This window comes from Phaenicophaeus curvirostris, unplaced genomic scaffold, assembly GCF_032191515.1.
Source record: "Phaenicophaeus curvirostris isolate KB17595 unplaced genomic scaffold, BPBGC_Pcur_1.0 scaffold_46, whole genome shotgun sequence".
Taxonomy (NCBI): Eukaryota; Metazoa; Chordata; class Aves; order Cuculiformes; family Cuculidae; genus Phaenicophaeus; species Phaenicophaeus curvirostris.
This window is the reverse complement of record NW_027206669.1, coordinates 661,353-675,417: the sequence shown is the minus strand read 5'-3', so window position 1 is coordinate 675,417 and position 14,065 is coordinate 661,353. Positions and strand designations below refer to the sequence as shown.

The window sequence follows — 14,065 nt, the reverse complement described above, 5'->3', positions numbered from 1 at the left end:
ACTGCAAAGACAGAAGTCAGAAAAAAAGTGGAGGTCCTCTCTGGTTTTGTCATATATCTTCTTTGTTAGAACTTGAGACAAGAACTCAGAAAGGAGCAGGGAGGGAAGAGATTCCATTTTTTAAGTCAAAGAAGGAACCAAAGAGGACAATACTATTTTTAACAAAAGGCAAAGAGAGTTCTAGAGGAACAGGAAAGAAGGATGGACAAAAAATAGGAGAGGAGAAAAAAATGACCAAGAGAACCACCAAATTGTTTTGTGCTGAATCTCACTCAATATTTAATCCAAAATGATGATTACATTATACAGTGCTGCTTAAGAGAGGGACAAATCCCTATACTGTCACAAAAGAAACAATGTGGAATCTCAAGTGTTTACTAATGAGAGAGTCTGTTGTCAAACATGGACTGTTAGTAAGACTTGTATTAAAAAACACCTTGATTTTTCAAAAAATGCGTTATGCAGGATAAGAGTCATCTGGATTTAAACGTCATGAAGGCAGATGAGACCATTAGCAATGGGATACAGTTAAACACACTTGCTCCAGAGAATTTCAGAAGGTTTTGCCAGTTCAGTTTGCCAGAGTGGGTGGGTTAATTGACCTTCAGGCTGGGATAATTGACCTTGACCTGATGTGGATTTGTACTTTTCTGCACAGGGGGGCGTTTTATTCTTTTATCACATCAAAGATCTGCAGTATGAGACGAAAATCTGCGTTGATATCTTAAAACCCATATCCAGCCTCATATTCTCACCTGATTACGCTGTGCTTCTGCTTGTCACTGACCAGGTATAGCATTTGAGATAATGGCATTATATAATGGCATGTTCCTTTTATTCTGTATGTGCATGCTGGCACTGCCAGTATGAAATGTCTGTAATGTAATCACACAAGTCAACAAATTATACCAGAGGTAAACTTAGCCCATCTTGTGTTTGCAATGAAATCTTGGGCCTTGGGTACATCAGACCTACTGTGGCTATGCGGGAGACTTGTTCTGTGCATCTATCTGAATTTGTCTGGCCACCCAGTCAAAGATCCTTCTTTGACCAGCCTGATGTCCAGAAATCTTACACAAGAGTCCCAAATCCTCAAATTATCCCTGGTTTTCCAGACCTTTAATAATTTAAATTGGCATTTAAATGTGGTTTGTTTGGGTTTTTTTGTGGGGGTAACTTTGGTCACACTTTGTCTCTGATTTCACTCTCCTTTTGTAAAATGCGTAGAGAAGTTCTAAAATCTATGTCTACATTAGTTATGAATTGTTTCTAAAAGGTTTTGAGGTCTTTAGATAAAAACATCTTTTGAAGCTTAAGATTTATTATTTGTGTTTTATGTTGCTTTAGAATATTGATTGGTTTCTGGAGCAATACGAAATAGGGTGGTTTTAAATTAAAGCAGTTATGAGAAACAAAACTTGGAAACGTGACTAGCTGGATCACTCTCAAATGAACCATCCTGATTTTCAGCTAGTGTAAATTTATATAATTTACTAAATTCAGTTGAATTCTACTGGGCACTTTTTACCTCAATTTAGAGTAGAGTATGAAACTTTAAAGAGCTCAGGAAGATGAGTATTTTTTCTTGAAGTCTTTGACAGCTTTTAATGAGAAGTCTCATAGCCCAGGGATGGATTATCTCTCTCTGTCTGTCAGGGGACAATCTATGCTTACAAACCTGCCCACAGTGGAGAAGCTGTCAAACTCCTGGACACATGCAGTAGTTGTTTCCTGACAGCTGATTTTCTTACTCCAGGGGACAAGTACTGTGTGGTAAGAAATTATTTTCTTCCTTATATATAATTGTGGCTCTTTTCAGATGACCAAAACGTTGGTAAGACACAAAATCAAAAGCCTTGCAGAGATCGTGACTGTTCTGGTGTTTGTTACAGTTGTGGAAAACCTTCTCATTACGGAATTAAATGGCATTAATTCAGGTATGGCCTATAGAAGGGTCAGAACTTGCCCTGGAATGCAGGGTGGATAATTCGCAGGCTGCTAAAATGTTGTATGGTTCTGCTGTTTATTTGCTGTCTCACTAGTGGTCAGGAACACAGCTGAGCAAAAGGTTGATTCAATTCAGAGAACAGATGTCGGAACAAGGAATCCCTGCTGATCTTTTCAGCCTCCAGCACAAACTGGAACAGCCTGAGAGATGCCTTTGTCCCAGGTCCAGGGACAACGAGGCATTACTCATGGATCTGTTCATTCTGAAATATTCCTTGCTTTCCTCCTGTGTCTTGGATTCCTGCAACTCTGATTCATCTCAAGGCCATGAATTCTTCAAGTAGCCAGCCCTGAAATTCTGGGGTGTGAATCAATTAGTTTTGCTGATAATCTGTTTGTTTGTCAGTAACATGGGAATGACAAATTTTACCTGAGTCTGAATGAGTGATGTGAGGGTTGATTGATCTCTAGCCACACTTCACTGTGGAATTATAAAATTTCCTGGTTATAAGAAGGCCTCAAAAACATGATACACATAATTTTTCATGTGAGAAAACCAGATGTCACCTTAAGCCCTTTCCTGTGCAAACAAAATTATAAGCAGGTTTTCTATTGCAGGCTGAATGGTGGGAGTGCTAATATTGATCAAGCTTACATGTTTTGCCCTAGATTGTCTCATTCTGCTTAAAAAACATTCCTGTATTTGCATCAATTCACAGAAATGATTACACATTTTCCGTAGGTAGGCGTACCTTGCAGCAACTGGACTTAAAGGGAATTCAAGGTAATTTCAAGCAAAACTAGTAATCCTTGATCTGCTCTGCTCAGACACTATTTGAATTTATATTCTATAAAAGATCACTAGTCATTTCCAGACTATTTGGTTATTCCACTCTCTTTTGACTATGTTTTTTTCTCTGTTCAATAGTCTGTAACAATTTCAGGTGAAGTACAAGTTTGGTTCCTGGAAGATGGAACTTGCCTCAGCAAGCTCAACCTTGATATTCAGGTACACGCAACCAGGAGCTCATTTAGTGACTGATGCTTGAAGTTTTCTTTAGTATTTCTTAATTCATAGCATAATATTCCACAGATTTGGATCAACCTGTGGTGAGGAAAGATCAGTAGTGTCTCTGTACAACCCATGAAAGAGATTTAAAAATATTACGTTTACTTGAACTAATCGTCTATTGAACTGGGCCATAAAGCAGAGGCAACATGTCAACCTCATGTCATAGAATCATTGAATGGTTTGGGTTGTTGTAGTGATGTGTCTTTAAGCACATATTTGTAAATAACAATCTAAATTTTTATAATATTTGATGAAATATTTATTTTTAATGAGTGTCAGAACTGAATGGAAAAGTTTTGAGTCTGTAAAAACTAAATGCCTTGAATGACCAGGCTCTTGAAACTGAGTTGATAAAAGTATTTAAAACTGTTAATGCTTTGTCCTGATTTAAGATGCATTCAAACCCTGAAATCTGACACAGTAAGAGACTCATCCCTTTCTGTAAGAGCTGTACACATAACAATGCACTCACTGTTTCATTGAGGTGGGACTTATTTCACTTTAAATGTGGATATAATGATTTTTTTCTGAGGAGTGCAGAATTGGCTTTTGATATGTAGATACAGAGCATAGGGAAAAAAGCCAAGACGTCTCTAAAATACTTTGTTAAAAACAAGTTTTTTAGCTGAACCATTTGAGGTTTCTTCTTCAAATTTTAGGGACTTCTAAATAGTAAAAGAAGTCGCATACTAACATACAGAATAGTTGTAAAAAAAGGTATGGAACTGTTAATCATATTTTGTTTCTCAACTAGGCAACAGCTATGGCTTGCTGTCCCTCCTCCAGCAGCGTTGCTGTTGGGACCATAAGAGGTCAAATCTTATTTTCTTGATGTTACCAAAGCTGAAGCTCCACGGGTTGTTCACAGAATTTTTCTTTCCAAATTTCCAGTGTTGTCTTTGCAGTAAGTATGAAGCAGCAGGGGCAGTAATATTGTCAATCTGTTTCTTGAGTAACGCTGTTAGTTGAACAAAAAAACTGTTCAAGCTTTGATTCCAAAAATAACAAAGTAAAATATTTTGATGGTTTCAATTATTTTCCAACATATTCTGAATTGCTTGCAAGAGAGGTAGTGGCAGGATTTATATGAGAGAAATATAATAAACCTGTATTTTAAGAAGGTTTAACTGAGCACTGAAAATACTCATGTATAAGATCCTTTCTGGCAGATCACTGTGTGCAATAATTATGCACAATTCCATGTATCCAACTTTAGAGGGCCATTTCTCACTAGAAGTAAATTTAAGTTTTTGTGAAATTAAGTTTAAGCCTTTTGGTCATCCCTTTTTATACGGTGGATTTTTATTACCATTGTTAATTATTCATTTGCTCACTGTTCTGGAATTTACCAGTCCTCCTGTAATAAGCTCTAGTGATGTAAAAGGCTTTTTTTGTTTGGTTGGTTGCTTTTTTCCATTATTGAAAAATCTGAGAGTATTTTACTTCTACTTTTTAAAAAATAAAATGGATATTGAACAGTTAAACTTTAATATTAGTCTGCCTGTTATTTGGAGACTCAGATGTGATCACTATCCACAGCTACCTAAGATAAAACATTAAAAATAGATACGGAAAGCAACTCATTCAAGGTCAAATCAATATAAACAGAGCCATGTCTATTAAAAATAATATCAAAATCTGTATAGCCGTTTTATTTTTAAAAACATAAACTTCATTAAAGATTTGCTGAAGTTGTTAACAGACTGCTATGGAGCATCGTTAGCTTTAGATTGACCACCCACACAATTAGAAATTGCACTCATAACTGCACTTTATATCAGACCCTAATCCTGTAAACCTAGAAGCTGAAATTTCAGTTGCGTTTATGCCCTCAGTGAAGTCAGCAGAGTTATTGGAGTGGAATTATTTGACTCTTTTTATTGAGCTGTTTTCTATTTGGATTTTTTTTTCACCTAGTTATGACCAGAGTGGCCGGTTCCTCATCACTAGGGCTGCAGAAGGACATATCTTTATTCTAGATGCCCGGCCTTCAAAATTATTCCAAGTTCTTGGATATGTAGGTAATAAATGTTACAGCATTAACTACACTGTGTTTTCACTATTTACTGTATTTTAGGTGTACTTGCTTTCTTTTTTTTTTTATTTAGTTTTAGTTAGCAAAGGAGCAGGTAAGTCAGAGGGAAGAGAATGGATTAGCTAACCAGCTGATCACAACTCCAGCACAAAAGGAATAGTAGTGGCAAAGAACTTAAGACTTTTGTGGCTCATCTTGAGAGAATTTAGAGTAAAAATCATGATAGCTGGGTGCAATTGCCTGCCCCGGACATCTTTAACGTGAGGACTGCTGGAACTGTCAGCTTTGCTGCTGGATGCTAAAGAATGAAAATGATGGAATTTTAAGTCACAGAATAATTCTTCAGAAATTTGTGTATTTGTTTTTGCAGCCTCTCAATTCCACTAACGTTATACTTACAGATCGCATCTATAAGTATAGAACTTCATCATAACTTTAAGTGGTGGTTATCAGCAGAGAACCTCAAAATTGCTACAGTTCAAGCTGGATGTAAAGTCATATTTGAATGTTTAATGTCATAGTAACACTTAGCACTCTCAGTGCTGGATGCCTCTAGCTGAAGTTGTGTGCGTGCCGCACTTTCCAAAACCAGGTTGTGGCTTGTCTGATATTTTCATGCAAGTTCCAAACTGTGTGGTTGAGCTGAGATGTGTCCTGAACATGGGTCTCTTTGTTTGATGTGATAACTCAGCAAAAACGTTACCGTGATTCAGTAACAATTTGCATTGATGTTCCCTACCTGCTTCAGCCTTAGCAGATGAAGTGCTGGATCTCTCTGTAGTTTCTGACTTCAACAAGGACTTAGTTGAAGTGGCGGCACTTCTTAATGTGGGAGCGGGCCAGAGAGCAAGACTGGAAGTTTTTTATCTACCTTCAGAACTCACAACAGGTAAGAATATATATTCTGTGATATTTTTCTAAGGGAAGATCATATTATTGCCATCCATTAACACAAATCTTAATCTCTTTCTTCATCTCCTCTGTACATTCTCCTGGGACATCATTTCTCATACAGCATTCGGTAGGCTTTATAGTCAGCTCAATCATTGCAAAATGTGATCTTTTAAGGGAAGGCCAAGGAAGGAAGAAGTAATTCATTTGCAGATTCACAAAGCCATCGCTTAACAACTACTTCTACTGGTGGTGGTTGTTATTGCTGTTATTATTACTATTGAGTGGGCAATGCCCGAAGCCAGTCACAGAGACCTTGTTCTAGGCATCACCCTTTTGCAGACTAGCATATCGGGTGTTCAAAGGGGAATCAATCCCACCAGCCTCTTCAAAGAATTATTATAGGTATGTAATAGCTCAGAAGGAAAATATTAAAGGTTGATCTATCTAAAAAAATAGTGATTCCCTGTCTTTGTTATAGCTTTTCTGTGTAAAAGCACCAAGGAAAAAGTCTACTGTGTTTAAAAAATATTACCTTGTGTCCCAATAGGAAATGTTAAAGAAACTTTCTATGAGAAAAGTGTCACTATGAGGAAAAGGGGGGGAGGGGGTTAAGGACGCCTAAGAAAGGCAAACTTCCATTCACCTTCTGGAAAACTGATATTCTTGGAATGATCAGTTCGGGGCACTTTCTGGAAACAGGTGGAAAACTAATTCAGTTGTCATGAGAGGTCTTAAATGCATAAATTTAACTAAGGCACAGCAGAGCAGGGTAAATCAGGGTATGCAAACAATTACATCACTGTGGTTAAACTGTTTCTAGGACTTCTTTAGAGCTGTCTCTCTGCTTCACTGCAGTGTGCTAGATTGGCACGACCCCCAGAGTAAGTGTCAAACCTAGGTGTCTTAATTCCTAGTCTCCTTGAAAACTCACATAATGCTCACTCCTTGCTGAGACTGATTTTCTTAATTACTTGATGGGTGAAGCACCTGCATTAGTGGTAATGATGCCTTTTCCTCCCTGTTTCTTTTTTCACGCTTCTAGATAATGATGAGTATGTTAATGACCAAGGAATGTTTGATGCTAGTGCCATTAAACAGGAGCGTTATGATCTGGATTGCCCTTTGAGCTCAGCAGTCAGATTGAAGGATAATATTGTGTATGGTTACTGTACCTCTGGACTTTTCATCTGTAAATATCATCTCACTGAAAAGGTAATTTTCTGAAGCTGCTTTATTTTGGGTGATGGTTAAATACCATCAAACAAAGGCTGTAGCTGAAGTTAATATAGCAGGATATTATCATAAAAAGTCATCTCTGCACTCAAAATATCTACTCCATCCATAAACATCAACTTTTAGTATCCTACCACCTGCTCAGAAATCTGGCAAAAGCAATCTTCTTGTTTGATTACAGAGAAAGCCAAATGTTGCTTCTTAAAACTTGTACAGCTTGCAGGCACTTCATGTGTAGCTTCTGTGTTGGAGCTGTGCTTTTGTGCAGTCTGCTGAGTAACTGGAGTATCCAGCTCTTAAAAGCACTGAGCCCATGTGAGCCCATGACTCTAAGACACAACTGCAAACCCAGCTCAGCCCTGCCTGAAATGAAGTAGTGGTCACTGTCATTGCCTGCTGATGAACTGGACCTCTCTGTAGCTCATAGGTCTCCCCCAGTTTGAGTCAGGTCAAGGAAGAAGGTGAATTCCAAAGGTGGCATTCCTCCTTGACAACTCTGGGCCCAGGCACATAAAAACACACAGACCCTTTTGAAGAGATGAGAAGCAAATCATCGTAGCAATGTTACTGCTTCCTGAGCTCAGAAATCCAAGTGTTTGGATTGTAAATCACCACATGTGATAACCCACAAAACTGCCATCAGCCTTCTCAAAATGGCATAGACATCTCCATAATCTGAACTGCTGCTAACGTTTTCTTTGTTCGGCAGACTATATCGGAAGACCCATCAGTATTTTTATCAGAGAAGAGGATTCGTAGCAATCAGTTTGGATCGGGGATCCTCTGTTTATCACCCAACGGCCGGTGGCTGGCATCAGCAGCGAACGATGGTGTTTTGTTCGTCTATCACACTCCTACTATGGTAGGTAGGCATCCAGGTACAGGCTTTGTTTGGTGTACGCGAGGAAGAGGTGTGCAAGCTACTTTCTTTCACTGGAAGCTTTTCTTTGCTTGAATATAAAGTGTTCCAGAAAAATTTACGTTGAACATGAACTGTCATAACATTATATAGTACAATTGTTTTTATAACTGATGATTATACAAACTACTTACTTTCTTCTCCAGCAAATCTTGGGGTAGATAATTTTACTACTTTTCGTTATCATCACCTGCAAAATTAGTATTCTAGAAACTTGTCCCATCTGTAGTCAAAAATCACAAAATCATAAATCCTAGGCTTTTATATACTTCGTGTTGACATTTTGGATTGACTTCTATAAGAAAATACAGAAGCATAGTTTATAGACATACCCTGTTACAAAAACATATTTACTCATACTGCTTCTGTGACTTTTCTAGGATATACTCGCTCGTATGCATTGTCACTCATATCAAGGAGGAGGAATCAGATCCACGGTATTTTCTCTGGATAGCAAATTTATCCTTGTTATTGGGAAAAATGATGGTGCCCTGGTGTGCCTGAAATGGAAGTATGTATAATATTGATGGTGTGAATTTTTGTATCCTGACAGGCAAATTTTGCATCTATTTGTGATTCTAGACTTTTTATTAGTCTCAAAGTAAGGTTAAGAATTAGATGAAGTCACTCCTCTCATCATTAGAGGTAGCTTCCCTAGCTCATTTAAAGCTTCCCACCAGTGTTGTGGAGAATGTCTTGGACTTTGGGTGCGGTTGCAATACAAGATAAAGGAGTGTCTTCTGATAAGCATTACCCATAATAAGCTGCTTATCACTCTCAAATAAACCATCTGGAATGGGGTGTCTGAGGATCTAAGCCATATAATCTCATGAGATACCATTTTATTTCAGTGATTAGGGGACATCACAGATTTAACGGGAGGGAATTGAACTGTGCCCATAGAGAGCTCTTAGCAAACATTAGGAGTGAGGGACACGTGAAACTACAGCTTTTCTGTGGTATAACAAATGTTCAGGCAGATGCATAAATGGAAGATGGGTCCACCAGAGTGGTATTTCTACTCTGGGTAATGAATCTTTCAGAATTTCTAATTCTGAAGAAACTTCACTTAATTATGAATGCTAGAACTCAAACAATATTAAATCATATGTAAAAATATTGAATAGGCATTTTTGAACAACTTAGTAATTTTGTTATATGGAATATTTAATAATTTGTCCTTTATTATAAGACATAAAAATACATCAATTTATTTTCTATTTACTAGGAAGATAAAGAATACTGAAGCTGAGGAAGCTGATCTTCACTGGCGATCTCTTCTTGCTATACTGAACAAGTCCACTTCAAATGAAAATACTGTTTTACAATCCATGGCAGAACGGCATTTTGACCCAGAATCCACAGCAGAATCACTTCCAGAAGGGAAATTTAAGGTGGGGTGTTTTTTTTATTTTTAGGGAAGCGGGGGGAAGGTTTGATCATTATCCTAAAATTGCACATGATAAAAACTGTCCTCCAAACAAACTCTGATCCTTTTGCAGAAGTAGCAAAATACTCCCAAGGATAGGCTGAATATGCTTAATTCTTAATTTGTAGAATAGTATAAACAAGGAAATGGAATAGTTATGGGAAGATGGCATTCACAGCTTCAGTTTCACATGGTTTCTTCAGCCACAGAAAACTCTGTGAAAGTCAATTTCTCCTCATGTGAAATTATTTGTCATTTCCAGTGTGATATTACTGCTATACATTGTGTGTTGTTTGTTTTCCTGTTGAAATCAAGCAAAGCAGCAATTACAGAAGTTAGTAATGTCAGGCCATTTGAGTCAAAAGGCTTTGCATAACAGCAAGGGTTTTCTGGACCAAATCTGGAGCCTGGTTAGGGAGTAAAAATATTGTAACATTCTCTTTAATGACGTGGTGGTGCTTCTAATGCGAGTCCAATTTTTATTTTATTTTGGTCTCTCTCTTATTCTCTCTAAGTACCTGAGATGGATGTTCATATCCTTAATTTCAGGATGCATCGCTTAAATCTTCCAATGTAGAGGTGACAGAGGAAGACGGAAACGTCACCAGTTCATATTCAGCCAATACCAATGAAATGACGTGGATAGATCAGAAAATGAAGAAGGTACTTCGATAGAACAAGTAATAATCAAAACAGGAGTTTTCAAGAGTCAGTAGTGATTTGAATTATGTGCTGTAAAGTAATCTACTTTCTAAAGCTCTTCTGACATTTGGGCCTCCCTTTAAGGCGTTGCCATCTAGACCTTTAGAAAAGTTAGGGTCAACGTTATAAACACACCAGAGCAGGTACTGAGCACAATAGGAGCTCTAAAGGCCAAAAGGCCACTTCTACACAAGGAGTAAATGAAAAAAAAAAGAAATTGCCAGAGAAATCGGCTTCCTTTAGAAACTTGTAAAGATGTTTTTCTTCTAAATGTCAAGAAGTTACACTGAAGATTATTACCAGAAACCAAGCAGGTGCTTCTTCCCAAGGGCCAGAATAAAAAATTCTACAGCACTGATAAATCAATAGTCAACAATATGACATTAATTGCAAACCCCCTGAGGTTTATTTCAGGTTAAGGTTGAGGTGAGTATGATGTGGAACCAAAGTTTTTTAAGAGTAAAAGTTCATCAAAGATCTAATAGTGTGCAGAGAGGGGATTTAGTGCTTTGTGAGTCTGGAAATTGCTATATTAATGTTAGCATAGATAATTTTTTTCCTCAGAAATATGAATTATGGGTGGTAGCAGGTTCTTTTTGTTATGAACCAGAGCTGTATATATTCTCCAGCTTCTGGGGCTCAATGATAAGATGAAATATCATTGCTTTCTGTGTGATCTCAGGAGTGACTTTCTTTCTTTCCTTATTTTAAGCTCTGTTTCTGTATAACCAGTTTACAGTGTGAACTGGGTGTACAATCATTTTTCTTTTTAGCAGTTCTAAGAATCAACCTATTGAATTAAGCTTATGTCTATTTCAGTTATTAATCCCTTCTGAGTTTTGTTTTCTGTACAGATAATGTTCCTTTAGATCACTTCAGTCGTTTCCTGGGTTATTTTTTATTTTCAAAAATATATCTGTTGTATGTCAGGTCATTAGAGAAGAGACTGAGAGGTTTGCTAACCAGAAGAAAGAGCTGCAAATGGGAATTAAAAAGCTGCATGAAACTGTGAGTTTCTTACAAGTGTAATGGCTTAGCTTACAGTTTTGTTTACATGTACACTTCCTTTACAACTATCAGCTCTAGTGCTTAGTTACATTTTTGTCATAAACACTGAGCAGACAGGTAATAGAGAGATTTGTCTCTTCAGGGACAGCGTGCTGAACCTGTCAGGAACAACTGTCTGGTTCTGAGGTTCCTTTGCTCCAACTAAAAAATTTGTACCACCCTTATATCTTGAGCAATCTATCCCCTCAGCAGGCTAGTTTCTGCTGGTCTAACAGCCTTCCGTTATAGAAACTGTCATCCTCTCCTCTTCCTTCTCCAGTTTGTTTTCCAGTTGCTCAGCTCCCAGCATATCCTGCTGCATGGGGCTGTTCCTCCCCAGATGCAGGATTTTGCATTTCCCTTTGTTGAACTGCATGAGATAGATAAAAACTTTTGAAAGTTCTCAGAACTAAAGAATGAACAATTCCATGCTACAGATTCTTAGAAAGTATGCACAACTCCACATATAACATCCAAATGAGCTTTAAGGGAAGGATGAAATATATTCACATAGTAGTCTCTGTCACTAGGTACAGGCAGCACGTTCTACCAATTACCATGAAGCAGTTAAAAGTGGAGGCAATTAAAATGATTTTCTCTGTTATCAAGTTCCACAGTGTTAAAACCAGTGTTTCCTCTATTCACATTCGAATTACTTTTTATTCCTTATACTTATTTTTTAAAAAAACAGATTCAGAAAATGATGCATGAAAATGAACTGGTGCCAGACATTGAGAAACTGGAGCAGCAGGAGTTCAACCTGGATGTAGAAGAACAGGAAAGAGCACAAGAAAAGGCTGAAGAAGAAGTGGCCAGGGTATGATAGAGTGGAAAGAGAACATTTTAAAACTAGCAGTGAAAAGGAGAAGCAATAACTGAAGAATAGAAGATGATCTCAAAGTTGTTCACTGTTGAGAAGCAGGAAAGCGTAAAAGTATTTTAAGTCACTTTTTGAAGCAGGTGAATCTGCTAATGCAGATATTGCCAGTTGGAATATGATCTATGCCAGAAACTGTAAATCTGACACTGTGACCTTGGGTACAGCGCTGCTTAAGTTCTGGAATGCTTTTCTTCACATATGAAATGACACCTTTCAGTAGCAGTAGTATGCAATATCATTTTTGGAGAAGATAGCTGCAGTAGTCTAAGATTATGAAATACGGGTAATTCATTTAATCTGCCAGGTTTGTTTCAACAACTCAATACAAATTGCCTATATCTTGTTGGTTTGCACCACATGTCATTATTTTCTTTTCTGTATCTTGAAAGGTGAGGAAGGAGATTGAAATGGAGAATTTAGCCAACTGCTATTTGCAGAGTGTCATCAAACATGAGTGCTGGGATCCAATGTGTGTAAAAGGACGTGCTGTTAAGGTAACCATCACTTTCTAACTCACTTACTGCAGTAGTTTATTGATTCCTTAAGGTACTGAAACAAAATAAATAGAAGTATAACACATTTCTGGTTTGCTTATGGTATGAGGAAAAAAACCACTTCTTTCCAGGGCTCATGCAAATCTTTCATTCTGTTGATTTTGACCGAGCCTGGCTGATTTTGCCTTTTAAAGTGGATAAATGTGCTAATAAGCAAATAAGTAACTCCTTAGTTCCTAGATACTAGAGAATATCTTCATGCAGTGTTGCTAAAAGGAGAAGGTAAATATTATATTTCTGTGTTGGGTCAGTAGGACTTCTGCAACACAGAATGTAAAAGCAAAATTTAACCCTGATTTTGCCTATTTTAAACAGAGGGATATTAGTCAAACTAGTGATACTAGATTATCTCAAGGGTGGTTAAAGACCGAGTAATTTTACCAAAAATCTTGTCCTGGTTGAATTCTGTGAATAAAGAGGACATAGCCAGAGGTTATTTAAAAAAAATAATAAATAAAGGCAGCAAATTTTAAACCAACCATTTTTACTACCAAAAAGGCAAGTGGTTTTTTTCTGACTCCTATATTCTTGCTGGATTGTCTACATTAATTGATCATCAATATTATTTCTGATTTTAAGAAGCCTCTGTAACTATTTAGCATTCAGTTTTTGGACAAATGAATTAACAGATGTGTTCTGAAGAAGTTTTTACCTTGGGTGTTTTTGTTTTCTAAAAAAAAAATATAATTGAACAGTGCTTCCATATAGCTTCTGAAGTGAAAAATTATCCAATGAAGGAACGTACTGAAGAAGAACTGAAAATTCTGGAGAAAGTTCTCCAGTTAAAGAAGATTGAGACAGCTGATGATGAGGTACAATCCCTTTGAAGTACTGCATATAGGCATTTCAGATCAGAATGCTCTGAGTTGGCATCTTAACCCCTTTTTTACATAGACACATTTCTTGGGTCCGTTTTCGCTGTAGAAATACTTCCCTAAAAATTTGAAGATATTCGTAAAGATGAAATGTTGTGGTTTTACTTAGAACAAATGCATTAGTATTGAAGAATCACAGAAGAGCTGAGGTTAGATAAGCCATTTGGAAGTCATCTACTCCAGCCCACCTAGAACAATTTACTCAGCTCCATGTCCAGTCAGGTTTGGAATATCTCCAAGGATGGAGGATTCCATGACCTCTATAGGCTACCTTCTCCCATGTTTGACAACCTTCAGAGGAAATGTGTTTCATTATACTTAAGTTGGATGTTCTGTATTTTGATGTATAACCATTTCCTTTCAATCTGTCACCGACACCGCTGAGAAGAGTCTGGCTCTGTTGTCCTTACTCCTCAGGTTTTTATATGTGTTATTAAACACCACCCCCCAAGCCTTCTCCTTCTTGAGGCTAAACAAT

General features: G+C 37.4%; 1 protein-coding gene across 1 annotated transcript in view; it reads left to right on the top strand.

Moving 5' to 3' along the window:
* Positions 1 to 14,065, top strand: part of LOC138733917 (cilia- and flagella-associated protein 43-like) — a 222,717-nt gene that overhangs the window by 27,548 nt on the left and 181,104 nt on the right. The window contains 16 exon segments of the mRNA XM_069881434.1: positions 659 to 790; positions 1,657 to 1,773; positions 2,876 to 2,956; positions 3,774 to 3,839; positions 3,841 to 3,923; positions 4,937 to 5,040; positions 5,803 to 5,943; positions 6,991 to 7,160; positions 7,891 to 8,043; positions 8,481 to 8,611; positions 9,329 to 9,494; positions 10,079 to 10,192; positions 11,162 to 11,239; positions 11,970 to 12,095; positions 12,548 to 12,652; positions 13,408 to 13,524. Coding sequence (XP_069737535.1) covers positions 659 to 790; positions 1,657 to 1,773; positions 2,876 to 2,956; positions 3,774 to 3,839; positions 3,841 to 3,923; positions 4,937 to 5,040; positions 5,803 to 5,943; positions 6,991 to 7,160; positions 7,891 to 8,043; positions 8,481 to 8,611; positions 9,329 to 9,494; positions 10,079 to 10,192; positions 11,162 to 11,239; positions 11,970 to 12,095; positions 12,548 to 12,652; positions 13,408 to 13,524 — 1,884 coding nt within the window.